The sequence below is a fragment of the Papaver somniferum genome, chromosome 5 (genome assembly GCF_003573695.1).
Source record: "Papaver somniferum cultivar HN1 chromosome 5, ASM357369v1, whole genome shotgun sequence".
Taxonomy (NCBI): domain Eukaryota; kingdom Viridiplantae; phylum Streptophyta; class Magnoliopsida; order Ranunculales; family Papaveraceae; genus Papaver; species Papaver somniferum.
This window is the reverse complement of record NC_039362.1, coordinates 164117879-164145260: the sequence shown is the minus strand read 5'-3', so window position 1 is coordinate 164145260 and position 27382 is coordinate 164117879. Positions and strand designations below refer to the sequence as shown.

The window sequence follows — 27382 nt, the reverse complement described above, 5'->3', positions numbered from 1 at the left end:
TAACGTGAGTTACGTAAAAACAGAGAAGGAGAAAGTTTCCGAGATTTGTTTCTCTGTTTATGGAAGTTACGTGACCAGATGAGTAACTAAGATGCTCTATTCGATATCAGTACATCCTTTGAAGAGTTTGGAAAGTGTAAAATACGCCAGAAGACGCGTAAAGAAATATTTGGAGAGAGTTATTCCCGAAACTTGTGGTGGAGGAAAAGAGATAATATTGGAATGATTAATTGAGATATTTTTGCCCGAAGATGTATATATAGCCTGTGGTGAGGTCAAGGAAAGGAAGTCTGGAGTTTGGCAACCTTAGGAGAAGTTTAGAACCCAACAGAGAAGAATCAGTCGAGTTGCAGAGCGAGTTACACCAGCAGGAGAAGAAGAAGAAGCTGAAGAACAAACACCATTTAAAACATTCGTTTTTTCAGTCTTAATATCTCAACACTTAGGCGTCTCAATTCGTAACACTTCTACAGTAATCAACAGGTCTCTGTAACAGTTCGTCGTTTGTAACAGCTTCTTTGTAGCGCCAATACAGCGTTGCAAACTGTCTGTTTTATTGTCTTCATTCCTTTTAATCAACTTTTGAACCATAAACCAATATTTTAAGCAAGTGATTAATATGAGGAGCTAAACCCCATTGCTGAGGCGATAGAGGAAGCTATTTTTCCAACAAAAAGTGGTATATTCTATTTTATCTTTTTATTTGCAATAATTATATGATTAATTTCCTTGAACGATTATTGAATATGATTTTTATTTGAGTGATTGTGATCTATTTTGATGGAGTATGCTTAGTTTTAAGACTTTTGATGCTTCATACTTGGTATTTACAATTATTACTTTTGAAAATCTACTTGTTGCAATTTTTAAGAATCAAATTAAACAAGAAAATTGCATAAATATAAGTATTGGTTTAATCACTTTGAACTTGGAAAATAGTGGAATCTTAGCCTCAGTGTTTCTTTTAGTATTGGTATCATCTTTGATTGAGTTTGCTATAATTTTTAGTGAGTTTTCTATTTTAATATTAGAATTTAAGTCTATCTTCACAAGTCTGAGAATCAAACCACTTTTACCACTATCTACAAATCACATCAGAGGCGCATAAGTAAAACTATTACCAACCCTCCCAAAACAATAAACCAAGCTGTTAGATCATTGCTCGGTCAACCTCGCATGCGTTGCTATCTCAACCATGTTTGTCAATGTTAGTGATCAAAACTATAAGTCTTGATTTATAGTCTATTATAGCTAAGTCTCGGACTAGGATAAAAAGTGTAGTTGAGCTCAAGGACTTAATGGAGATTCATCATACAAGCAGAAGAACTACTCAAGGAACCGGTGGAACTTGTCGACAAAAAGGTATGTGAAGACTTGAACTTATCTATCACTCAAAAGTCTATCTACTCTATCTCATACTCTTTGAGAAAAGAAGTCGTATGCTATATATATAGACTTGGATTATACATATTTGGTATTTCGAGCCGAGTATACCTCGCCTATCTATATCTCGAAATATGTGTTAGTAACCTTTTCGCTTCGATCAAGTTTATCTTTACCTAGTGACGAAAGTCATGATATGTTTCAATCACTTTGAAAATTGCTTTGACGAGAAATGGTGTAACAACTATATAACGTCCTCTAATAATGTTTCAATGATTGAAATGAGAGTTTAGATTACATAACCAATGATGGACATAAGCATTATTGTGGAAACACATTTATGTATAAGTCCTATTCCTTGAACCAAAGTTTGCGAACTTTGTTGATCAAGAGAAACCAGAAGAATGGCTTGTTGCCAAGTACGCGAACTCAGTTTGCGAACTGCCGAACTTCTCATCCCAAGAAATTCTGCTAGAGTTGACAAACTAGTTGTGTGAGTACCAATCCGCGAACCGGAGGAAGGTCTTTTGCCGAGATTTTCTGCTGGAGTTTGTAAACTCTGCCCGGTTGCTTAAGTCCGCGAACCTAGTCTGCGAACTTAAGAAGGTTATATATCAGAAGATGATTTCTGAACTTAAACTTAAAAAGACTAAGGAATGCAGTTTGCAAACTGTGGCTAAAAAAGTTCATAAACCGATTCAAGTGAATCAAATCATCTTTGCTTCGATTGTGTCTTGTGTAGTACATAAGATTTCCTTGCAATTGAACAACTCTCCAACTAGTTCATTTGAAGTCATTTGAACTAGTTATGGTGAAGAATAACATGGTTGATATGAGATGCTCATATGGCTAACCTTTTGGTTAACTATTATTGAACCAACAAGTGCATACGTTTGGGTACGGTTAACAAACCTAGAAGCGTGTATTGTCAAGTGTGTGTAACAAGCTAAGTTTTTGATCTAACGGATGAGAAATATTAGCTTGAATCTAAATCAGGTTTTTATCTAACGGTGAATATTGAATGCTTTGTTACTAAGCTAATATTTATTGCAAACCCTAATTTGAAAGACTATATAAAGGAGACATCTAGTATTGTGCAAAACTAATCCCCAAACCTTACGTGTGATACTAGTTTGCATACTAGAGTCGATTCTCCTTTCACCTTTGGTTTTCTTCTTCTAAAACCAAGTTAACGACTTAAAGACTTTATTGGGATTGTGAAGCCAGACCAATACTACTTTTATCGTAGTTGTGTGATCTGATCTTGCATCTTCTATCGTCCGAGTACAATCAGATTGATTGGCTTGAGATTGATATCTCCGATAGGCAAGATGTAAAAAGTAATCACAAACATCTTCGTCTCATTGTTTGTGATTCCGCAACATCTTGTTTCGCTACCATACGATTAAGATTGTTGTGAGGTGATTGATAACTCTAGGCTGTTCTTCGGGAATATAAGACCGGATTATCAATTGGTTCTGTTCACCTTGATTATTATCAAAAGACGGAACAAAACCTTTAGGGTTTATCTGTGGGAGACAGATTGATCCTTTGATAGACTTGTCTATGTGAGACAGATTTGTTTATTGTCAAAGCCTGCGATTTTAGATCGTAGCAACTCTTAGTTGTGGGTGAGATCAGCTAAGGGAATCAAGTGTGCAGTATCCTGTTGGGATCAGAGGCGTAGGAACATAACTGTACCTTGGATCAGTGGGAGATTGATTGGGGTTCAACTAAAGTCTAGTCTGAAGTTAGCTTGGAGTAGGTTAGTGTTTTTAGAGGCTTAATACAGTGTGTGTTCAATCTAGACTAGGTCCCGGGGTTTTTCTGCATTTGCGGTTTCCTCGTTAACAAAATTTCTGGTGTCTTTGTTATTTCAATTTTCGGATTATATTGTTTTATCTTTATAATTGAAATAATACAGGTTGTGCATTAGATCATCAATTAGAGTAATCCAACCTTTGTTTGTTGATTGTCATTGATTGATCCTTGGATATTGGTCTTTGGTACCATCCAAATTATTCCTTGTGTTTGATTAAAGACTCGCTGATTTCTATTAGTTTGAGTAAATCAAAACAAGAAAGAGATATTAATTACTCGATATACTTTAGTCTAGATTGAGTCTGACTGTCTAGTTGATTCTCTAGCAAAGTTTATTGGAGTTAGTCCATACAGATTTCTAAGCGAAATATTGGGTGGTGTTGTTAGACCCCCGCTTTTTCAATTGGTATCAGAGTAGTCAACGTTTAAGACCTCAAAAGTCTGTGTTTGTAGCGATCTGACTCTATGGACAAGAGTACTATCTCTGATAAACGCGTTGCCAGAAATAAAAGTTTTGTCTTGTCTAATTCTAACAAAGAGAAAGATACTTCAATCTCGAATATAGACGAACCTTGTGTTCTGACAAGACAGACAAAAACTGACATGTGTGATTCCGATTACCCTTCAAAAGAGACCATCTCTATCAATTAACGGGAAACAGCTGAAGAGAGTGAATTGATTTTAAGTCTTGCTAGAATCCAAGCTGATATATTTAATCGGTTTAAACACCATGTCAATGTTCTTCTTGGTGTAATAAGAGACTGCAAATTCAAGGAAAATGTTGAAGATCATTATTCACGTATGACTCTTGAGGCTAGCCTGAAAAAGGATGCCTTGGAAATTGAACATCGCTTGAGTAAACTCTCTATTCAAGGATGCTCTAAGCATTCTAATATACCAAGTACTTCTGCTACGACTGAAAACGCCCCTAAACCAGAAGTAATATCAGAATCCCTTCCTGTAAGAAATGATGTGATTATGTCTTCGTATAATCAAGGAATCTCTACATCACATGGAAGGAATAAGTCTCCTAACAATGGTTGTAAAACCGTTTCTCCTGATCACCTATTTGATCAGAAAATATGCCTCTTTTGTGATTCAAAAGGACATGTTGAACGAGAAAGAAAATCCAGGTTGAATGACAAATCTATTGATCGTCTTCAACACACCTTAGATTTGATTCTTGAAGGTGTAACTGACATTTGCATGTCTAAACCAATTGTTTTTAGTACTCGCCCTGTGTTCTATACCAGGAAGGTCAGTTCAAGATGTTTCTCAAATGTTCAAAGGAGAGGCAGTCTTCCTAAATCATCTCATCGAAGAAGAGTTCATAAATCTTATTATGATAGAAAGGGAAATGATGTGGTTCTCGATGTGAAAAAGAAACCAGAAGAAAGAAGCAACGATGGCGAAGACAATCTAAAAATGATAATTGAAGGATATAAAGAGATCATTAACAGGTTGTCAAATTGTCCTGGTCAAGCTACTTCAGGTAAACATAAAAAATATGCATCTTATCTTAATGATAGCAAATTTTATGATAAATTTTCACATCACAATCGTTTTTCCTCAAGACTTTTGAAAAAGAGAGTCAACTGTAATCTACGGTCGTTTGATGAGCTCAAGGCTCATACTTGTGCTAATTAATCACAAGGTGGAATCTCATTCACAACAATCCTGGTTGAGTGAGATATAGTCAGGTATACTTGATGGCAAAGTGTTTTCTGATTTCTAAACTATTTTCTTATCGTCTTTAGTCGGAGTATCAATCACAAACATTTTTGCATAGGTATTTTCTTGTTTTGTTTGTTTTATTCCTTTTTGGGCCATGTTGTATTCGTATGTGTACACGGGTTGCCATCACGAGTCAACTGTTTAAACCCTAAAATACCTTCCTCAAGAAACCCTTAAATACTTAACTATTGAGTTACAAAAGTCACGAACGCATACTCTAGGTTGGTTTCTGGGTTGTCAAGAATGTCTTCTTCTGCATCTTGCTATGGTGATTTTGCACGAGGATTCATTGACAAAGGTTTTGTTGTTGAGTCCAAGAAGAAAAGAACCCTTGTAGATGAAGATCATCCCAATGCTTCATGTTATTTTGCCTATGTTCATGAGGATGCTGAAAAGGATGATATGATTTCTGCTGAAGTTGTTCATGACTTTCTTAAGTACTTTGGGGAAGAAAAACAAGAGCTCATTGTTACTCTGAAAAATCTTGATGCATTGAAAACTGAGTTGGAAAAGGTTACTGCTGACCTTGGTCTCATAAAGTCTTACATCAATGATCTTCGCAAAGAGAATCACCTCTCTGATGTTGCAATGAATGTTGTTGATCACAAGCTAAAAGACCCTTTGTCTCATGAGGATTCTGAACCGTACATATGATCTTAGTTCGTGTTCTGGATAGCACTGGAGTCAATTTTTAGCTTGCTTTATTTATTATTGCCTAGTATGTCTTGTTTTTGGTTTAGTTGGAAGAATAACTAGTGCTTGAATAGCAATAATTGTGACTACACATAGCTATTATTTTTCATCTTCTTATTTTTTTTAGGTTTATTTGGTTTAATTCTAAAAATATTTGGAGGATGATGTTTTTGCAGTATTAATTCTTGTGATTTGTTATATTGCAATTTTTTATGGGATATTGGTGTTTACGTCCGTGAACTATGTTTGTCCTATACTCTGTCAAAAGTAAAGTTGTTTGTGATCGGTATTCACGTATTGGTGAAAGAATGAATAGACTTTTGACAAATACAAAAGTTAATCCTATATTTTCAAAAATTTGATGGAACATAGGTTAAAATATTTTGTTTTCAAGGATTGTCTATTAATGTCGTTATGCAAATAGTGATTGAAGATAGAATGAATCCTTGAGTATTCCGCAGTATTGATCATCCATGATCCATATTTTTATGTATTACTGTGAATCTCAGTAATGCATCTTATGTTGAGCACTAAACAACCAAGTTGATTTATTAGCTTAGTTGGTGTTCCTTGAGATAAGTTATGTAGAGCATATTGAACTAAACTAATCATCTTGTTCGGTTATTTAGTTATTGTTCCGTAAATTTTCTTATGTCGAGCAAAACAAATGATAATTAAATTGATTACTTTTGTGATTAGTTTGGTTGTATATTCCAATTAGATTAATTATGGGTTCTCTTGTAATTAATTTAGTTGAGTATTTTTCGTATCTCCATAAGTTCTCTTATGCTGAGCATAATCAATTGAATTTATCACATCTTGTGTTTAATTCGATTGTGTATTCTGATTAAATTAATCATGAGTTTACTTGTGATTAATTTGATTGAGTTTCTTGGATATAGAAAATCATTCTCATGGTTTTTGGTGTCCAATAAAATCCTTCTTTTCTTTGAAATTAAGGTCGCTCTTGTTGTTCTTTCGGGAATGACATCAAATGGGGGAGAGTTCTTTTGAACTTGTGCTTAATGGTCATATCTTGAGGGGTGTGCGGTTGTGGAATATTAGAGGGGTTATCTTGTATCTTTAAACTCCTTGATGAATGCATTTAGCTTCGGATTTATGATTGCATCTAAATTAGTTGGTATGTATTCTTCTTTTAGTCTATGAAACGCCTCTTTCGGAAATTTCATTAGGATCCCGTTCTTGTACCTTTGCCAATTTTATTGACAAAAAGGGGAAGAATTAATATGTAGTTCATACTACAAATACATATGGTTTTCGGATCATTATGTAAGGGGGAGTGGTTTCCATGAGAGATGGAGTATTGACTAAGGGGGAGTGATACATATCACCATAGTATTATTGTTAAAGTTGTGATACAATTGAACTTTGACACTGTGTAATAATACTATGACACTGTATAAAATAATCGAGACCTATGCTTTCTCATTGTTATAGCTATGGATCTTCAACAACGGTGATGCTAAACTTACAAGCTTTGGGATCATTTGAGAACTTGGAAGTGACGAAGATTTCGAGGAATGTTAAAGATTAGACATATGGAATAGGATCTACCAAAGTTTCTTTATTTTTTTTCGTATTCCATATGTATTGATAGTTTTGTCACTTAAATTGACAAAGAGGGAGATTGTTATAGTGTTGCTCGGTCAACCTCGCATGCGTTGCTATCTCAAGCATGTTTGTCAATGTTTGTGATCAAAACTATAAGTCTTGATTTCTAGTCTATTATAGCTAAGTCTGGGACTAGGATAGAAAGTGTAGTTGAGCTCAAGGACTTCATGGCGATTCATCATACAAGCAGAAGAACTACTCGAGGAATCGGTGGAACTTGTCAACAAAAAGGTATGTGAAGACTTGAACTTATCTATCACTCAAAAGTCTATCTACTCTATCTCTTACTCTTTGAGACAAGAAGTCGTATGCTATATATATATATAGACTTGGATTATACACTTTTGGTATTTCTAGCCGAGTATACCTCGCCTATCCACATCTCGAAATATATGTTGGTAAGCTTTTCGCTTCGATCAAGTTTATCTTTACCTAGTGACGAAAGTCATGATATGTTTCAATCACTTTGAAAATTGCTTTGACGAGAAATGGTGTAACAACTATATAACGTCCTCTAAGAATGTTTCAATGATTGAAATGAGAGTTTAGATTACATAATCAATGATGGACATAAGCATTGTCGTGGAAACACATTTATGTATAAGTCATATTCCTTGAACCAAAGTTTGCGAACTTTGTTGATCAAGAGAAACCGGAAGAATGGCTTGTTTCCATGTCCGCGAACTCAGTCCACGAACTGCCGAACTTCTCATCCCGAGAAATTCTGCTAGAGTTGACAAACTAGTTGCGTGAGTACCAGTCCGCGAACCGACGGAAGGTCTTTTGCCGAGATTTTCTGCTGGAGTTTGTAAACTCTGCCCGGTTGCTTAAGTCCGCGAACCTAGTTTGCGAACTTAAGAAGGTTATATATCTGAAGATTAAACTTAAGAAGGTTATATTTCTGAACTTAAACTTAAAAAGACTAAGGAATGTAGTTTGCAAACCGTGGCTGTAAAAGTTCATGAACCGATTCAAGTGAATCAAATCATCTTTGCTTCAACTGTGTCTTGTGTAGTACATAAGATTTCCTTGAAGTTGAAAAACTCTCTAACTAGTTCATTTGAAGTCATTTGAACTAGTTATGGTGAAGAAGAACATGGTTGATATGAGATGCTCATATGGCTAACCTTTTGGTTAACTATTATTGAACCAACAAGTGCATACGTTTGGGTACGGTCAACAAACCTAGAAGCGTGCATTGTGAAGTGCCTGTAACAAGCTAAGTTTTCTATCTAACGGTTGAGAAATATTAGCTTGAATCTAAATCAGATTTTCATCTAACGGTGAATATTGAATGCTTTGTTACTAAGCTAACATTGATTGCAAACCCTGATTTGAAAGACTATATAAAGGAGACATCTAGTATTGTGCAAAACTAATCCCCACACCTTACATGTGATACTAGTTTGCATACTAGAGTCGATTCTCCTTTCACCTTTGGTTTTCTTCTTCTAAATCCAGGTTAGCGACTTAAAGACTTTATTGGGATTGTGAATCCAGACCGATACTACTTTTATCGTAGTTGTATGATCTGATCTTGCATCTTCTATTGTACGAGTACAATCAGATTGATTGGCTTGAGATTGATATCTCCGATAGGCAAGATATAAAAAGTAATCACAAACATCTTCGTCTCATTGTTTGTGATTCCGCAACATCTTGTTTCGCTACCATACGATTAAGATTTTTGTGAGGTGATTGGTAACTCTAGGCTGTTCTTCGGGAATATAAGACCGGATTATCAATTGGTTCCTGTTCACCTTGATTATTATCAAAAGACGGAACAAAACCTTTAGGGTTTATCTGTGGGAGACAAATTGATCCTTTGATAGACTTGTCTATGTGAGACAAATTTGTTTATTGTCAAAGCCTGTGATTTTAGATCGTAGCAACTCTTAGTTGTGGGTGAGATCAGCTAAGGGAATCAAGTGCGCAGTATCCTGTTGGGATCAGAGGCGTAGGAGCATAACTGTACCTTGGCTCAGTGGGAGATTGATTGGGGTTCAACTAAAGTTTAGTCCGAAGTTAGCTTGGAGTAGGCTAGTGTCTGTAGCGGCTTAATACAGTGTGTGTTCAATCTGGACTATGTCCCGGGGTTTTTCTGCATCTGCAGTTTCCTCGTTAACAAAATTTCTGGTGTCTGTGTTATTTCAATTTCCGCATTATATTGTTTTATCTTTATAATTGAAATAATACAGGTTGTGCATTAGATCATCAATTAGAGTAATCCAACCTTTGGTTGTTGATTGTCATTGATTGATCCTTGGATATTGGTCTTTGGTACCATCCAAGTTATTCCTTGTGTTTGATTAAAGACTCGCTGATTTCTATTAGTTTGAGTAAATCAAAACAAGAGAGAGATATTAATTCCTCGATATACTTTAGTCTAGATTGAGTCTGACTGTCTAGTTGATTCTCTAGCAAAGTATATTGGAGTTAGTCCATACAGATTGCTAAGCGAAATATTGGGTGGTGTTGTTAGACCCCCGCTATTTCACAAGCAATCAAAAGTCTCTGCTATCAAAAACCCACAAATCGGAATTTGCATACAATGGTCGCTTGTGATGACGGAATCCCTATGTATACGTCGTTAGAATGCAACATACTCCGACACTACCCCTTCGTATCCTCTTGGACTCCCTATCATCATTTCCTTGTAGAAGTTCTTGTTTCAGCGCAATGTTTGTAACAATCGATTCTTTATATACTTGATTTCATCTCCTTGCCACTACGAATTATTCTCCTCTTCAAAAGGTCCTAGTTGTTCCGCCGTGAAATGATAACCGCAATTTCCATCCCCTTCGACGTCGTCCATGGTTATAATGTAGTCACGAATAATTTTGGGTAGTTCTTCCACGTAATTGTCATATATCATATTAGTAGGGAGCAAGTACTTACCATCCTTATCCTTTTTAGGTTCTTTCATTTTTCCCACCGCATATATAGTTTTCTTTTCCTTCGTCATGAATTGTTTCTCCTTTTCTTGCGACGGAAACATCTTCCCTTTGGGTTTAACGTCTCTTGGGGTATCATCTCGGCTACTTGTTTTGCCGTTATCTTTACTCGGACGACCACGTTTCCTTGAAACGTTAATTTCTCCCAACTTCATCAATTTCTCAATTTCCATCTTTTCCGCTTTATACTTTGCATCATGATGCTCAACTCCCGATGGATCTCTTTTGGTAGCCCAAAACTTGTTTTTTGCTCTATCCTTTTTTCGTGTCAATTTGGTACTTTTTCTACCTTTCCCCTCACCCTTTTCTGGTTCCAAAAGATCCTCCTCGGTGAAAGGATAAAGGACCGTTCTCAAGTTGTGGTAAATAATTTGCTTTTGACCCCGGTATGCACTTCGGTACTTCTCGGCTAATATTTTCCCGTAATGAGTATCCCAAATCTCTTCATCGGGATCATCCGTGAGGAGAGGATCAAAACTCAATTGCTTCCAATAACTATCAATATGCTCAAAAGGTATAATACCATCCACATATCGAGCTATTTGGTGGCGACACAGAAGTCCCATGGATTCTTTCATTTTACAAACACATACTTCATGAGGATCATTCGCGTTCCAAGCTTTCATCAAATTTACTTCAATCATAATTTTGTCAATACACAAATGGGATACCCGGTAAGTTAATCCCGTAAGCCAAGGATTGTCCTTATAAATTTTATGCTTGAACAATGAACAATATTCAAATTCCGATTTAATTCTTACGATATCCATTTTGAAATACTCTTCCATTGCCTCAAACACCGTCACAGCCGAGTCAACTAGCCCAAAAAGGTTCTTATTCAATCGATGATGAGCGGACTCTACCATACTTGTAGCTTGGTTGTCGAAATGTTTGTATTGGTTTGTATAACAAGCCACGAACCTTTCTTTCTGAGGATCCAAATATTCGGTAAGCAAATAGGCAACGACACTTGGATACTCGGTGCCCCAATGTGCAATAAGTTCGTCATGTTTAACCCGATAATCATCTTCCGTAATTGACCATGTCACGTGCAAAACAAGCCCACAACCTTTCACTCTCATCATAATCCTTCATAAATTTCTCATTTTTCTTTTCTCGTATTCCATCTGGTACTGACTTAGTATCCTCTAAGTCTTTCATCTTAAGCGGTTGAATTATTTGTTGACATTTTTTCCTAAAGTTGTTCCCTATATGAAAAGTACAAAGAAAATTATGGGCGTCCGGAATTATCAATGTCATACATCAAAGCGGATTCTTGGTCGGTTACAATCACCTTAGGAAGAGCATGCTCCCGAAACATTAATTTGCATTGCTCTAATGCCCAAACATAACTTTCTTTCAACCCGTCTCTTAATAAATAAAAGGACACGGTGAATGGTGCCTTGGTTGAGGTATGCCCCACTATGTTTATTTGTCTTGTAGGTGCAATCTATTATAAGCACTTTCGGAAAACATTGAGCTAATTTAACGCAATCCGGTTGAGCAAGAAATAGATGTGTGACTTAGCCGAACTCATCCAATTCCTTTTGGACCATGTAGTTGTTATTCCACGCCAACCATATCAATTGTTGCATCACTACCCTACCTTACAATTCTTTCTTCCTCAAAGTACTTGTAGCATTGTATATATCTTGTAGAGTAGATTTGTTATCAGGGTCATCCGCCTTCAACATTCTTAGGATTTTAATCGGTGACATACGTGCTTTATACATCTTACCTATTTTCACGTATTCATGGTCTTTGATTCTTGCAACTCTTGCATGTCCATGAAGATAAAGTGCACCTGGGTGGTTATGACGACAATCCATCTTTTTATTCATAGTCCAATAATATTCATCTTTTCTCTCCTATACGGTTGAAAACGATCTTGAAAGGGCATTCTCTTTTCTTCGTATTGGTCTTGTTATTTCTCCCTGTCTTCCCAACATACACGTAACCCTTTTTATGCTTATCAACGTCTTTTCCGCTTCTCTCACAATCCATTTCAACCCGGTTTTTTCGGCTTTGTTGCCCGGTCACTAGCACACAATTTATTAGCAATCCATGTTCATAATCCCAAGCCTTTGCTTCCTCTTTACTTCCCCATATCTATAGAAATACAAGGCCACCTATATACTTAGTAAACGTTTGGGATATATACTTTTTAACATATAAAGTAAGACATCACTCAATTTGTTACCTACCAAGTCATTTTGGACGTGATCTCGATTATCTTCGTGAATGGTATTAACAGCCGAAGGTTGATCGTGCAAAGGTTGAGGTTCAACAATCATGATCTACAAGAATATGGCGTGGTTAGATAACTCTAACTAAAGGTTCGGCTAATTCAAAACTTTTAAACCAGAGCCGAACTAAGGAAAGGCTCAGAGTAAAGTTAGGTTCGGCCAATAAGAAAATTTGAAACCAAAGCTGAACCTTAATCTTTCATGAGTTCGGCTAATTCAATAGTGTACAATTAGAGCCGAACTATGGACTTGTCTAGAGATTGAAGTTACGGTGTAATGTTCGGCTGACATATTTTGGGCCGAACTTTTCACTGTAACTAGTTCGGCTATCCAATGAAAGAGATCGAACCAACCGAACCGTTCTTCCCTGGTGCAACATTCGGCTCTTATATTTCAGCCGAACCCCAGTACCAAATTTCGTAAAAGTTTGTAAAAATTCAATTTTTAGGTGAATTGAGGCTAAAGAAAAGGAGATTAGATGTCTTATAAGAGCATACCTGTGTATTATTAGAAGAAGGTTCTTCATCAATGTATTCGTACTCTGGATTTGGCTCATAAAAACCATCATCTTGAGTTTTAGGTTGAGGTTGAGTTAAAGTTGGAGCAAAATCATTCTCATAATCCAAAAAATTAGCCAAATCCGGATCATTGTTAAAGTTGATGTGTATTATATTGTGTCTACGAGATGAAGATTCACCCGGACCATCCATTTTGAATCACAAAAATCACCCAAATCTCAAAAACCCTAGTTTTCTTTTCACTTCTTCTTCCTCTCTCAAAAACTCAACTCTCTCACTCAAAAGTCAGATTTTTTCAACTAATATAACACCAACAACTTAACCTAGTCAATCATTAACATTATTAACTAATTATTATTATTAAAACTAATAATAATAAGGGTAAATATGCCATTATAAAAAAGGTAGATAAGGGGTGATGGTCTTTTTTATTTAGTGATCCTATTTTGGCATTATTCAGTATGCCTCAAAAAAAACTCAGTATGCCTCAAAACAGATTTCAAGCTACCAACCACAACTTACTGAAGCCCATATAAAAAGGCCTAGTATTTTATCGGGTGTTTGATCCAAATAGGCTTCCGCTACGTTAGAGAGAAACAAGGTAAAACGATGGTGGTTCTGCGTTCAAGTTCAAAGGGATTGTGCGGCAGTTCTTCATCTAACTCCTATAGTTTGCGTTCCAAGGATGTGTCTGATCCTTCACTTGATGGCTCTAAACGTTTGTGTTCAAGGGTTGGCCGTATCGGGTAATTCCTTCTTGATTGCAAACTCAACTGAATGATTTTGATTTGCTCAAACTTATAAGTGATTTTGGTTTGAATCTTGACAATTTCAGGCCTAAAGCTAAAGCGAAACTCAAGGAATTCGAGTTTACATCCAAGAAACCCAGGGAACGTAAGTACACATCCAAGGACGGTGATGATGTATTAACGCCGTTGGCAATCGAAGCCATGAGGTTCTATAACAAAGAAAATGTCAGTTTTCTTCTGAATCTTTATTGCTTTTCTTGAAACCAATTGCCATTTTTGTTAATCTTTCTTTTTGGTTGTTGCCTTGGCCTAAAATTGTGTAGGGTACAGAATATGAGCTGGTGCAGCCTGGTTGCATTACATCTGTGCTTGATCTGACATCGACTTCATCGCTAAGAAGGCTGATGTTCCTGATGCTCCAGAGGAGATGTTTTTTGCTGAACTGACAGCTACCAACAAGGATGTTTTTGTCGAGGTTTGCAAATGCATGGGGCCAAAAAACTTAATTTCAGGTTTGTATTTAGCATATAGATGCGGTTTCCTTCGTCTCTTACTTGTACGTGCATTCTTTTGCTTGCTAATTGATTTGTTTGTCAATTGGGGATCACTGTTATGATTTATGACTACTTGTATTGGCATCTCTATGAATTGGTTTTGCAGGAGAGAAAATCAATGGCTGCTCTTTTTGCAACATGTATGACAATGTTCAGCATCCTAAGGACGGAGGATTTACGGCTGGAGACTTCTTTGATTTTGAAGAATGGAAGAAAAACTATGATTCCCCCCGGCTTATTGATGGTGAACTTTTTATGAACATAACAATGTCATTTGAAACTTAATTTAGAGTTGGACTATGTTTGACGCATGCATAGTTGCCTTTTGATATCTGTGAAAACCAGGCCTCTGTGTCTTTTGGTATGTAAATATTTATCAGAACCCATGTTTGAATTTTGAAGGGTGTAGCAGTGGTTGTGTATTTTGACATATTATGGTTTGACTTATTATTACGCTCCTATGTTATCTTACATCATGCATCCGCCAGTTTTTTTATTTGTTTGCTTTATTCCCCATCAATGCTTTACTCTTTTCTGTTTAAATATATACATTTCAGCTTTTTTTTTAGGTTGCCATTGCACGGGAATCTTCACAATCTAGACCCATGTTACAGCCATCAAAGAGTTATTAGAAAACAGGGTTACCAAAGAAACCCACATACCATTATAAGAAAAGATGAAAAAAGACTAGGCAGAGAACCTATTACATTATCATCTAAAGTCCTACCTGGCATTTCCATACTATGGAGGAAATAGGGTCTGTTGTTGTAGCGTCTAATCTGACCCCTCAATGCATTTCCTGAGATGAGAGTGGTTTACAACAGGCAAAGAAAACGGAGGACTGGGTTTACAATCATTTTTTTCTCTTTGATCGGAGGAGAAATTTTATTAGAAGAGAGAATGTACAGCAAAATACAATCTACAGAGGTAGAGAAGAAGAAGAACAAGTAAACTACAAAAAAGATTACAAAAATATTGCACCCCGTTTATTGTGAACTGAACTTGCAAAGTTCAAGTGTACTCTATTTCCAGCAGCATTAGCCCAAGCTAAAAGTGCTGATTTACCTCAAAACCAAGGTCCAGATCAGTTTTGAAAGTGTAATTCTTCTCAAAAATTCTACAGTTTCTTTCCTGCCATGAAACCGCTGCAGCTGGTATAAGACTCCAAATAAAGTTGCCAGAGTTTGAGAAGTGGTTATGATGCCAACTGTGAGCTAACACCCTCATATTCAAAGGTACGACCCAAGACCATCATGAGATCGACAAGGCCATAGACTAACCACTATGTGCCACTTTACAATGCAGGAAAAGATGTTCTTGTGTTTCTTTCTCGTTACCACAGAGACTGCAAGAGTTGTAGATCATTAATTATTCCCTTCCTTTGCAGATTGTCGATAGTATTAATCCTGCCATGTACTGCACACCAGACTAAGAAGTTGATTTTTGGTGGGATCGCTGATTTCCATATGAATATCCGTAAGATTGTCTAGTGCATCACCAATAAGAAGTAGAAATTCAGCAAACATATTTGCTTCAACACCAGTTAGGGTTTACGAGAAGTTAAATAAAGCTTTGGCGGCAAAGTTGGCATTGAGGATCTTGCAGGACACAGCTTGCTTATGGAGTGCCGTTCTGAGAGCGAAGTATACAAGAGATACTTCATTCTGGTCTGCTAAAAAGCCTCAGAAGTGTCCTTCCACATGGAGCGCAATGCTGCGGTCAAGAACTGACCTTAAGTATGGATGCATTTGGTTGGTGGGGAATGGCATAGTTGGTGTAGATCCTGGAATGCTTGTATGACGTGGGTTGTGTGGAAGGCCAGGTCAACTTATATTTGAACAAAATCAACCTCATATCAGCATAACTACCGCTCAAGGGGTTAAATGGTTTAACCTGTATTATCCTGAACCTGAGATAGATACTGGACAGCAGTTCACTCCACCTGCGACTAAATCTGCAGTTCCAGTCCAGACCTACCAGCAATGACAACCTCCCTTGAAGACGTTATCAAGATCAATGTTGATGGGGCATGGAAAGATTGCCCTGCAGCTTGGGCTGCGATTGCTCGTAACTGGGAGGGTGTTTTTCTTTCTGCTGGTACTAAGTTCGGGATAACTCACAATGCACTTGTTGCAGAAGCTTTTAGGTTTTTCTTGGCAGTGCAGTCAGCTATTCAGATGGAGTATAATAGAGTCATAATTGAAACTGATTCTCAGATTGCAGTCTCTTCTGGGTAGTGTCGTCAGAGTACCATGGAGAATTTCTCACATTTTTACTCGGATCAAGCAGCTGCCAGGCCAGTTGGGTCAGTGTGTATTCATTCATATTCCGGGAAGAGAAAATCAGACTGCTCATAATCTCGCGCATCACGTCCAGTATTGGTGGACATCTCCCCCCCCCCCCCCCCCCCCCCCCCCATTGTATTGTGTCTAACCCTCAACTGGAGACTTCTTTGTCTACCTCCAGTTTCTTTTGTTTGGCTTTACAGGGTTCAGGGTAGGGGTGTAAATAATACCCGAAAATACTCGGCCTGCCTGTATCCGCCCGAGCCCGCCTGTACCCGAAGTAGCCCAAAGCCTGTTATGGCCCGTCATGGACCACCCGGCCTGGATTAATTTATTGGGCGGTCTCGGGCTTTGCGATTAATTATGATGCCCGGCCTGAAAACCTTCTATGTGCCATTAATCATTTAATATCCTCTTAAAAAGACTTAAAAGTTACAATTTTATAATTGTCAATTTTGTGTCAAGAAAAATAAAATATATAATTGTTTTTTTACTTATAATTAACCTTTTCAAAACATTAACGGTAATATATTTTCTTATTAGAAAGTTTATTGTACTCTAATTAACTATTTATCATAGGTTAAAATTAAAAATTTGTCAGTGTAATTTAAATATAAAATAATATTATCACTTACGATATGCGATGTTGGAAAGGAAAGGATAGTGTATTTAATACCGTTCATTTGAAAATTTAAACTTAAAAAAACAAAAAATTCAAAATAGTGGCCTGTCCGGCCCGATCTGGCCTGCCCGTATAAAAAACGGGCTTTGGACGGTCTTTGGGTAGCAAATTATCTACTTGTGCCCGGCCTGTCCGGCCTGAATTTGTTTACGGGCTCACAAATATTAAGCCTGATCTGCCCGGCCTGTCTTAGTTTTTGGGTCGGGCGGCCCGGCCTGCCCGAATTTACACCCCTAGTTCAGGGTTCAAAAAACAAAAAAAAAGTTTCCTTTTCCTGGTCCTAATAATATTTGGAATTACTGATGCCTATATAAGAAGGCCTACTATAGAGAAACACAATTCTTAACCAATATTATAATTTGATCCAAACTATAGGCTTCCGCTACGTTAGAGAGAGAGATAAAGGTAAAAACGATGGTGGTTCTGCGTACAAGTTCAAAGGGATTGTGCGGCACTTCTTCATCTAACTCCTATAATTTACGTTCGAGGAAAGTATCTGATCCTTCATTTGATGGCTCTAAACGTTTGTGTTCAAGGGTTGGTCCTGTCAGGTGATTTTCCAACACATTTCTTGATCGCAAACTCAACTGAATGCTTTTGATTCGCTCAAACTTTTGACTGACTTTGGTTTCAATCTTGGCAATTTCAGGCCTAAAGCTAAACCTAAAGCTAAGCCGAGAAAGGAAAGTAAGCACACATCTAAAGACGGTGGTGATGATGATGAAGAAAGGAAGTATGCAACCGATGCCATGAGTTTCTATAACAAAGAAAAGGTTAGTTTTCGCTTTTCTTGAAACCTATCACCATTTTTGTTGAAATCCCTAAATCTCTCTTTTCTGTTCTTAGGGTACAAAATATGAGCTGGTGAAGCCTGGTTGCGTTACATCTGCGTTTCTAAGGTCATGCTTTCTTCACCATATCAACTTCACGGCCAAGAAGGCTGATGTTGCTGATGCTCCAGAAGAGATGTTTTTTGCTGAACTGAAAACTACCTACAAGGTTCGTGTTGTCGAGCTTTGCAAATCCATGGGGCCAGAAAGCTTAATTACAGGTTTGTATTTAACATGTCGTCTCTTACTGCTATACTTAGTGCATTTGCTAATTGATTTGTTTGTCAATCGGGGATCACTATTAATTGACAATGTTATGAATTGGTTTTGCAGGAGATAAAACCAATGGGTGCTCTTACTGCAACAAGTATGGCTATGTTCAGCATCCAAAGGACGGAGGATTCACGGCAGGAGAATTTATGAATTATTCAGAATGGGAGAAAAACCATGATTCCTTGACTTGTTGACAGTGAACTTTTTATGTCAGTTGTGTGTATTGAAACTTAGTTTAGAGCGTTGAAAAACCATGATTCCTCTGAATGAAAACTTGGCCTCTGTACTGGTTGTGTATTAGGCTTCTATATCGTCTAATGTTATTTTACATCGTGCATCTTTCAGTTGCTTTGTTCTTTATGCCGCGAGGGAAGTAGTAGGATTTGACTAGACTACTTGAACATTTTCCTGTTTTCTTCAATTGGACCTGCTCCCTTGCCACTTTGATTAGAGTGCAGCTTTCCATCCCCTTGCCATTCCCGGTTCTCCATATATTCCATTAGGTGCTAAAGAACCGTATTGCATCTAAAAAAACATGTGGATGACCAACAGTACATTTTGAAGCTTAATTTACCAATGACATTTCATCACAGGATATTAAAATTATTTGGCAGGAACAGGAAACTGATGAAAACTTGAAAATTTCAAGTGTCCTCCAATTATAGAGGAACATCAGCACATGAAACCTCGAAAAAGAAGGAAACCCCTACCCAAACTAGATGAAATCTTGACACTGTTGACATCCAGTATTGCTGGAATCGATGGAAGAACTAGACTGAGAATATTACCTTATCAAGTTGCAAAAGATACAGCCTGACCCATTTTACCAAGGTTGCTATCAAATTCTACATGGATCTGGTAACCCTATATAATTTAGTAACTCCCTATAGCAGTAATTCATTTGTACACGACACAAGTGTAAAGCATGTATGCATTTAGATTTACCCACGCGTACAAGCAGTCAGTCCTTCCTTTATAAGAATCTAAAGTCAACTGAAAAACTGAAAAAGAGTTTCGAAGAGATGGGATTTTGCTTTTCGTGCTTTGGTGGTGGAGAAACAGAGAAGAGTAGAGAAGAAGATCGGTTAGCTTCTGAAGAAGCTCGATCAAGAGCTGCTGAAGCTGCCCACAAAAGGTTTATCCTCAATTAACTTCTCTATATTATCGCAATTGTTTGTCTTCCTTATCTTCGTTTGATTCCATAACGTCCTGAATCTATTGTTTAATTCTTTTGCTTCTAGGGTCTTAAATTGAGATTTTTGTAGAGTTTTTGAAAGTTACCAAATTCTGTTGATATGAATCTTCAAATGGTTCTAAAGTTAAAATAAATAAATAAATTTCAATGATTTTATTGTAATACTAAATCCTGTGAGATTCCTTGAACAGGAACGCTTAATCTGCTAATAACATTTTTCATTGTTGTTTTTTATATAATCTAGGCAAGAGGATTTTGAGAAGTCAGCTGCAGGAAGAGCTGCTAAAGCGCAAATGACAGCAATGGCAAAGCAATCTGCTGCGCCTAAAACTGGTGAACCAGTTCTCAAGGTAATATTACTGTTAAACTGTGAATTCTTATTTCATATGGCACGAGCAAAACTTGAAAACAATAGAAGCATCAGACAAATACCAATTTGTGGATTTCTGGATCTAAATACCAATTTCAGCTCAGTGATTTTAATTTTTTTTATGTTTTACTTGATGGAAGATTTTTTTTGCTGTTTAAATGATTTCTTCTTTGTGAGTGCAGTGGCAAATGGGATGAAGTTAAAGAGAATCAACTGTGTAAATTACTGTTCATTGTAAGTTCTTGTCCAAACATTCTGACTCAGATGCTCGTTCAGGCTTTCAATTCATGTCAGTTTCTTTTCCTTAAGTCCTCTGCAATCATTAGGTCGAGACTTTGCAATCTTATAAATTTGGTCACAGTTTCGCTTTGCACACAAAAATTAAACAACACTTGCAAATAAGAAGATGAAGCGCTAGAGCAAAGTATAACATTTAAGGTTATGTTAACAGTAATATCCACGTCCCTGGGTTTTGGAAATATAGTTGATCCCTTTGTCCAAATTGTGCAATGATGTCTCATGTCTATGTAAGTAACCTCTTCCAATGTTCCAAGAAAACAATAGAAATTCAACCCTTCTGACATGATAACAAGCTGGTTCTTACCCAAATAAACGGAGGTTGTTGTTGGACAAGATTAGCGCATCTGTTTTGGATGCGTTGTATAGCAATGTCAGAGTCTTAGACCGAAAGAGTGTCATTCGGAATCCTTATTGAATTTGTGAGAATTCTGCCTTTTGATTATATCCCACCCAGGTGCCTTCAATTTTCTTAACTATCTAAACACTCCCATCAAAAGGGGAAAGCTACCAACCACATCTCAGAGCTATGTAGCAGTTACTCTTGAAATTTTGCGCAAATGGTTTTTTTTTTTTAATCTTTTAATGTGTTTCAGGATGATTAACTTCTCTATTACTTCTTTGTTCAGGATATTTATACGAGGGTGTTTGATTGTATGTATATTGATATTCGTGGAAGAGTAGTGTTGGTGTCTCGATGCATCTCCAATAAAGTTGCTACCTCCGCTTTCAGGAGATGTATATTCCAAGGATTTGATATAGTTCTAATGAATCTTCCCCTTTAAACCTGAATAATACACAGTTGAGTTGGTATCTTATGTTCCTCTTACTCTTGTGTGCATATTTGCTGAAAGCTTGAAACAGAATGTTTTTAGTTCATTGATGGGTAACTGATTTTGCAGTTGCCAGATTCAAGTTGTAAAGTTCTTTTGTTTTCTTTTCATCGGTTTGTAGGAAGTTGTAAAGATGTTACAATATCATGACAGACTAATCTTGTCGAGGAAATTTTGTGGGCAAATTCAGTTTTGCAGGTGAAGCTTTGTACAGTGGGTTGTGATATGATTTGTTTAAACTCCAATCAATAGTAACAGTAGAGCTCATTAAAATCAACTGCACACTTTTATCACATAAATTACCAACTTTATATACAAATATATTACAGATAACAGCGCTGTTTGAGATAATACACGAGAGTAAACATGGGGGAATTCGCTAACTATAGAACTCCAAAACATCAGTGGGTTCAATCAATTGAGGCTACTTGGGTTGAAGGTTAAATGGCAAGAAGATTCCTTCTTTGTTACGACGATCTTTCCATGTTCCAAGTATCTCAGATGCAGGGGGTGGCCCAGATTTATCAAGTTTATTAGAATCACATGTTAGCAAGTCTAGTGTTACCTCAATACTTTCGTTGTCATCGCAGTCCTGAATGCCTGGTGCTGAGTCAAACAACGAATTAGACGTTATGCCCATCTGAGGATTCTCATATAAATCAGGGTCTCCATCTTGCCCATTTATGGAATGTTCATCCCTGTCAACAATGGGTGACTTGTCAAAGGCACCATCACTAGAACCTGTGAGACCTGTCGAGTCTTTTGAGGCACTTGATTCACATAGGGATATTAATGACTTCGAAAAATTTGAGACGGTGGCTTCCTGTACTACTTCACTACTCTGAAGAGTATCCAACAGCTTCTGCAATACACCCTCACTGATTCGCTCTGAATTCCTTCTGAAAAGGTCAGTCCACTGATTTTCACTGACTTGGAAAGGTGCATGAGCCATGCTGTTTACAAGCGTAACAGCTCTTTCATAGTTATGCTGAACTGAAGTTTGGCATACCATCTCAGTGAAGAGAGAAGGAAGAGGAATCTCTCCAGCTTCCAAAATGGTGTCGAATGCATGCTCCAGCAAGTGCCACTGCGAAAAACCAGAAATGCAAAATCAAGAATTCTCATTTTCTTTTCCTTGTAAAGAGTAGATGATTAGTGCCTTCAAAATATAAGCACCACAGACAAGAAGTTGATTGGCCATATACAAATGGTGCCTTTAATGGAAATGTACATGAATGGATAGCCAAAAGACAAAATTAGCTTAATAAGTATTGGTTTTCTTTTCTATGATTGAGTCAGATTGTTGAGACGACTACTACACAGTATTTAGTATGGTTCTGACCAAATGTTTTGGTTTGTTTAAGAAATCAGACAGTTGAAGGAAATGTAATGCTATCGTAAGAAAAAAACTTTTTCACCATGAATACAGGGGCCAACCAGAATATCGGATATCCCCGTCCATTCTGATCATTTGAAGAAAAAATAAAGCAAGAACAAATGCATTTGGTACCGGGAGCAAGACGTCTAAAATTCTGTCAGGAAATTACCTTCCCAGCTATGGATGCTTGGACAAGTAGCCAAGCATGTTTGTTCTGATCTAGCTGGAACCCACAGAGATGCATCTCCTTGTACACATACTCAAAATATTCCCATTGATGAGCACTAGCAGAGGCCTCAAGCATTGAGCTGTATGTGTATACGTCCAGGGCAAGGTAGGAACGGCCACCATTGCTGTTGGCATCATTAACCGAACCTCTCCTCTTTGTGTCTTCAAACAGCTCCTTCGCTTTTAGAAACATATCACTATGACGATAGACTTTCAACATAGCGTTAATTGTCCCTATGTTTGGGGCACAGTGGTTCTTCATTTGCTTAAAGATAGATATGCAATCATCCACATGCCCTCCATCCAGACAAGACAATATCATACCAGTGAAGGCTACCTCCAAAGGTTTGGTAAGAGTAAGCTTTTTCATCTTCTCAATCTGAATGTTGATAGGAATGGCGTAAGTTATACCGATTTTTATTTTATTTTTAATTAACAGGATAATATATTAAAATCAAGAAATAATATATAACCCAGTGTACTCCAAATACAAAATCATGTTTTCGTCCACCTAAACTTCCAGAAGGGAGCAATTGTAATGTTATATGCGACACAATAGGCTCAACAAAGTAAGAAAGCAGTCAAAACTTATGTTTTGGCGAGGAGAGTCAACGCAAAAGGAAAATATAGCAGCATGCTGGAAGCTAAGGAAATAAACTAAATGAAGAAGGAAGTACCTCTAGCATAGCTTCTTGCCATCTACCACTATTGCAAAGGCAGCAGGCTAGTTCATAATACACGCTCATAGATCCAACCACTCCTCGTAGTTCCATATCCCTGACAACTTTGACAGCTTCATTCACTTTACCTTCCTCCCAAAAGGCTTTTACTAGAACTGCAAATAGGAGCAAAAAAGATATATAACCAAACTTAACCTGTGTATCAGCCTATCAGGCCAAAACAAATAAAAATTAATACCTTTATATGTGATAGCTTTTGGAGCTGCCCCATTTCTTCTCATTCTCCCAAATAGGTCGTGGACCAGATCATACTTCCCTGATTTCAGCATTACCTTTCAACAAGTACGTCCTGTAAGACTTTAATACAGATGTAACTGGGGGTATATTATACTAGCCTCGGTCACTCCAAAAATAACTAAACATCTTTTCCTTCAAAAAATTCAAAAACAGAAAGTCCTGAGAAAAACTAGATTTGTGAATTAATAGGTTCAGCAAGGATGAAGTTTGTAACCTTTACGTCAAGTGTCACAGATAATTTACACACATAAAGCTCCCGAAGTATTAAAGCAGTTGGGAAATACAGGAACAAGAGAATATACCTCCATTGCAAGTCCATAAGTTGCGCCATCAGGTTTCAAACTGCCTTTCCTCATTTGCTGCAGAACCCACGACACTGCTTTCCATTGCTGGGATGGGACACAAGCATTTAGTACCTGAAGACCATTACTTAGCACTCAGTAAGGAACCAGATAATCTGATGTGCAAATTAATTAAGCTAAACAAATGTTCGACGAGTTTGCTGAAAGTAATTTGGTTCTTACAGCATTGTATACAACTATGTCAGGTTCAAGAGATGGATCCCAGTTCTTGCGGCGCATATTCTTTATTTTTTTGAGAGGCTTATGCCTCATGCACTCAATAATGTTTGTCAATTCTTTCACATAACCAGCTTGACCAAGGGTAACAGCAATGCTCCTATATGCAGGCATGTCTGGATATAGATGACAGTCTTCCTGAATAAATCCCAAGGTTAAAACTCAATCAAAAACAACAAGATGCAAACAATAGCTTCTCAAAAACTGGTTTTGTCATTACTCGCATCAGGTTAAAAACTTGAAGTGCTTCGTTGGGCCTCCTTGCTTTCCCAAGAACTGATAGTAGTTTTGTATACACAAATCTGTACGAACGGGAAACTTTATTAATGACAAGACAGAGAATTCACTCCTGGAAGTGCATTCCTAGACACTAGCTAATTTAAATACGACAATAGACTGATAGACTGTACACAGTAATTTGACTATAAAGATGCACAATAGGCCTATAAAACATTGGTAGAGAAAGTTGGTTACCTGCTTTTTTGGTGTTTGTAATCATTGTTGTTGTAAACCCATTCTACGACGGATAATGCAATTCTCCAGTTTCCATGAACCCCCAATCCTTCAACAATTTTGAGCAAATGGCCTTCAGTAAAATGTAACCCTGATAGTTTCATCAACCTACCAAATTTCCAGTCTCTAATGCTAAAGTCTGTAGCAATTAACCTAAACCAAAGCCCATCACCATAAAGAATGTACTCAGAATCCAAAATTCAAACTCAACAACTAAACTAATACTGCACAAAATGAACAATCTGGAACTAAATTATCATAAACATTATCAATTAAGAAAGACTTAGAAACCGAACCTGTCAACAAGATAACTAATTTTCTCCGGATCCCCCACAGAACGTTTAACCGAAAAACCTTTATTTGCTTCAGTTTCCATCAAATTCCCATCCCCTAGTTCAATGTCATCATCCAAAAGCCAGTTACTATCTTCACTGTTTCTCTTTACAAGAATTTCACCCAATTCCTTCAAATGTTCACCTTTAAGTTTCTTCCCACCATATTCTTTACTAACACTAGAAAGTTCTCTAAACCCATTTCTCTCTAACCTCTCCCATGGCTGCCCAACCATCAAAACCCCATCTTTATAACTCTCTTTACCTTTAAACTCCTTCGTTACCATTTTATATTCACGGCTAATAGTTTGAAACTGAGCTTCTTCGTCCATAATTTGTTTATCAGATTCAGATAAGGGTTTATCTAGGGTTTTATCAACTACACGTTTAGACTTGCGGATATATTTCAGCATTTCTTTCTTTCGAAGTGTGTGGATGATTTTAGGAGTGGGGTAAACACCCTTTCGTAAGAGTCTTTTCTTGATAGTTTCTGGGTTTGGAGTGGAAATTCTTGAAGCTCCTCCCCCTTTTGAAGCTTCCATGGAGTTGAAGATGGAGAAAGTGGAGAGAGATGACATGATTTTACTGAGTGAGATGAAATGAAAGGAACGGGTAGGTTTATCAGAATTGGAACTTGAAGGAAGAAAAAAACACAGACTTGGGATTTTTTGACATCCCCTTACACTTCGTTTACACTAATTAAATGACCTCCCTAAGCTGTGGTCGACCTGGTAGATATATCTCCACTTCTGGTTTGAAATCGAATGGATGTGTTCTGTACCATCAGCCTGATGAGGAGACATCTTGAAAAGATGCAAATCCTCGACAAATAGTGGTTTTTTTTTTTTGAAAATTAAGTGGATTGATAAGAAAACTAGTACATACGATTTTCCAAAGTGTTGGTTTCTCTTATCTCAGTTGGGAGACTTGAGATATTGGGTTCTACCAACATATTGTTCTCCGTGATAACAACATTAGATAAAGCAAAAGAGTTTGCAAAATTTAAATCAGACGAAAGAAAAGAAATAAGAAAAGATGGCATTTGCAACCACTGTTGCTTGTGGATCTGTTTTTTTATTGCTTCTTTTGCCAGGGTATCAGCCACTGCATTGCATCTTCTATTCATGTAAGTAAGACCCGAAAAATGATGACATGAATGCAAGATTTTCATTGCTTCTTCTATAAGAGCCTTGTTTCTCCAAAAAATATTACTTTTTTTGCCTTGAGCATAGTGTATGAGTCTCTGACAATCACCTTCCACCCAGATTTCCTTTAAGTTCATACTCTTAGCCCACTTTGCCGCTTCCAACAAACTCAGAGCTTCTGCTTCTTCTGCAGATGAGGCTTGGAAAGTCCCAGCTCTGGCTTGACTAGCAACTCCTGTATCATCACGAACAATTAGACCATAACCAACACAATTTAAAGCATCTATCCATGAAGCATCAAAGTTTAGTTTAAATTGATTTTGAGATGGTTTTGTCCATCCTTGACCTATGTGAATTGCCTGTACAGAAGAGTTAGAGGGACTGTTTATTTCTTGTGCCCTGTTTTCATCAGAAAGTGATTTTAATGGGGACCAAAATGCTAGGTTTCTTTGTACAGTAAGGGCTAGCTGAACAGTTGTGGTGGATTTGGATTGGAAGACCCTAAGGCATCTTTCCTTCCAAATCAACCATCATTTGGTTGCCATTATCTCTATGTCAGAGCTTGAACTTTCCCCTACAATCCAATCATCATACATATTTGCAAAAGAGAAATTAGCATCATTATTATGGTTTAAACTTACTAGAGGAGGTAACATGGATACCGTCTTTGCATGAGTACACTCGAAAAAAAGATGCTTAAGAGATTCACACTCATGATTACAGAAAAAACAGTTCAACTCTATATCTTTCATGAATTGGCCTAATTTTTTCCTAACAGGCAATATATTGTGGATACATTTCCATAGGAAAATTTTTATTCTCTGCGAGATGTTTAGTTTCCAGAAAGCTTTCCAGAAGATAACATTTTCTAACATGTTATCATCTACATATGGGTTTTTGAGTTTTTTGTACATAGATTTAACTGAAAATTTTCCGTCATTTGTTAGTAGCCATCTAAGTTTGTCCTGTTTCAAGTTATTTTGCATATCTGTGAATATACGAATGTTTAGAATCGTTTCAGCAAGATCTCTTGGAAAGTTATTTCTAACTATCTGTTCATTCCACTTCTGTGTTTCTAAGTTGATTAGCTCAGAAACAAGTGTTAAAGAATTTAATTTGGTACCACGGTAAGTTAAAAGATTATCCGTCATACCTGGTATCCATTTATCTGTCCAAACATTT

The 27382-nt window shown here is 37.1% G+C and overlaps 4 protein-coding genes across 4 annotated transcripts; 3 read left to right on the top strand and 1 right to left on the bottom strand.

Annotated features, from left to right (window-relative positions):
• Positions 1–13587: 13587 nt before the first annotated feature.
• Positions 13588–14641, top strand: LOC113278062. Its single transcript, XM_026526997.1, has 4 exons — positions 13588–13727; positions 13817–13955; positions 14054–14242; positions 14391–14641. Exons 1-3 carry the CDS (start codon positions 13591–13593, stop codon positions 14174–14176), a joined length of 399 nt encoding a protein of 132 aa, XP_026382782.1. The 5' UTR covers positions 13588–13590; the 3' UTR covers positions 14177–14242; positions 14391–14641.
• A 2950-nt stretch (positions 14642–17591) lies between these two features.
• On the top strand, positions 17592–18698 carry LOC113278061. Its single transcript, XM_026526996.1, has 4 exons — positions 17592–17802; positions 17901–18024; positions 18098–18302; positions 18415–18698. The coding sequence occupies exons 1-4, from the start codon at positions 17666–17668 to the stop codon at positions 18546–18548; spliced, it is 600 nt and encodes a 199-aa protein (XP_026382781.1). The 5' UTR covers positions 17592–17665; the 3' UTR covers positions 18549–18698.
• Positions 18699–19342: 644 nt separating this feature from the next.
• LOC113283503 lies at positions 19343–21234 on the top strand. Its single transcript, XM_026532779.1, has 4 exons — positions 19343–19489; positions 19794–19899; positions 20102–20153; positions 20846–21234. Exons 1-3 carry the CDS (start codon positions 19377–19379, stop codon positions 20114–20116), a joined length of 234 nt encoding a protein of 77 aa, XP_026388564.1. The 5' UTR covers positions 19343–19376; the 3' UTR covers positions 20117–20153; positions 20846–21234.
• An 82-nt stretch (positions 21235–21316) lies between these two features.
• LOC113283499 (pentatricopeptide repeat-containing protein At5g67570, chloroplastic-like) lies at positions 21317–25781 on the bottom strand. The gene is made up of 9 exons (XM_026532776.1): positions 25020–25781; positions 24685–24876; positions 24431–24512; positions 24157–24348; positions 23935–24048; positions 23574–23667; positions 23333–23490; positions 22597–23034; positions 21317–22136 (listed from the first exon to the last, which is right to left on the bottom strand). Exons 1-9 carry the CDS (start codon positions 25631–25633, stop codon positions 21474–21476), a joined length of 2547 nt encoding a protein of 848 aa, XP_026388561.1. The 5' UTR covers positions 25634–25781; the 3' UTR covers positions 21317–21473.
• Between the last annotated feature and the right edge of the window lie 1601 nt (positions 25782–27382).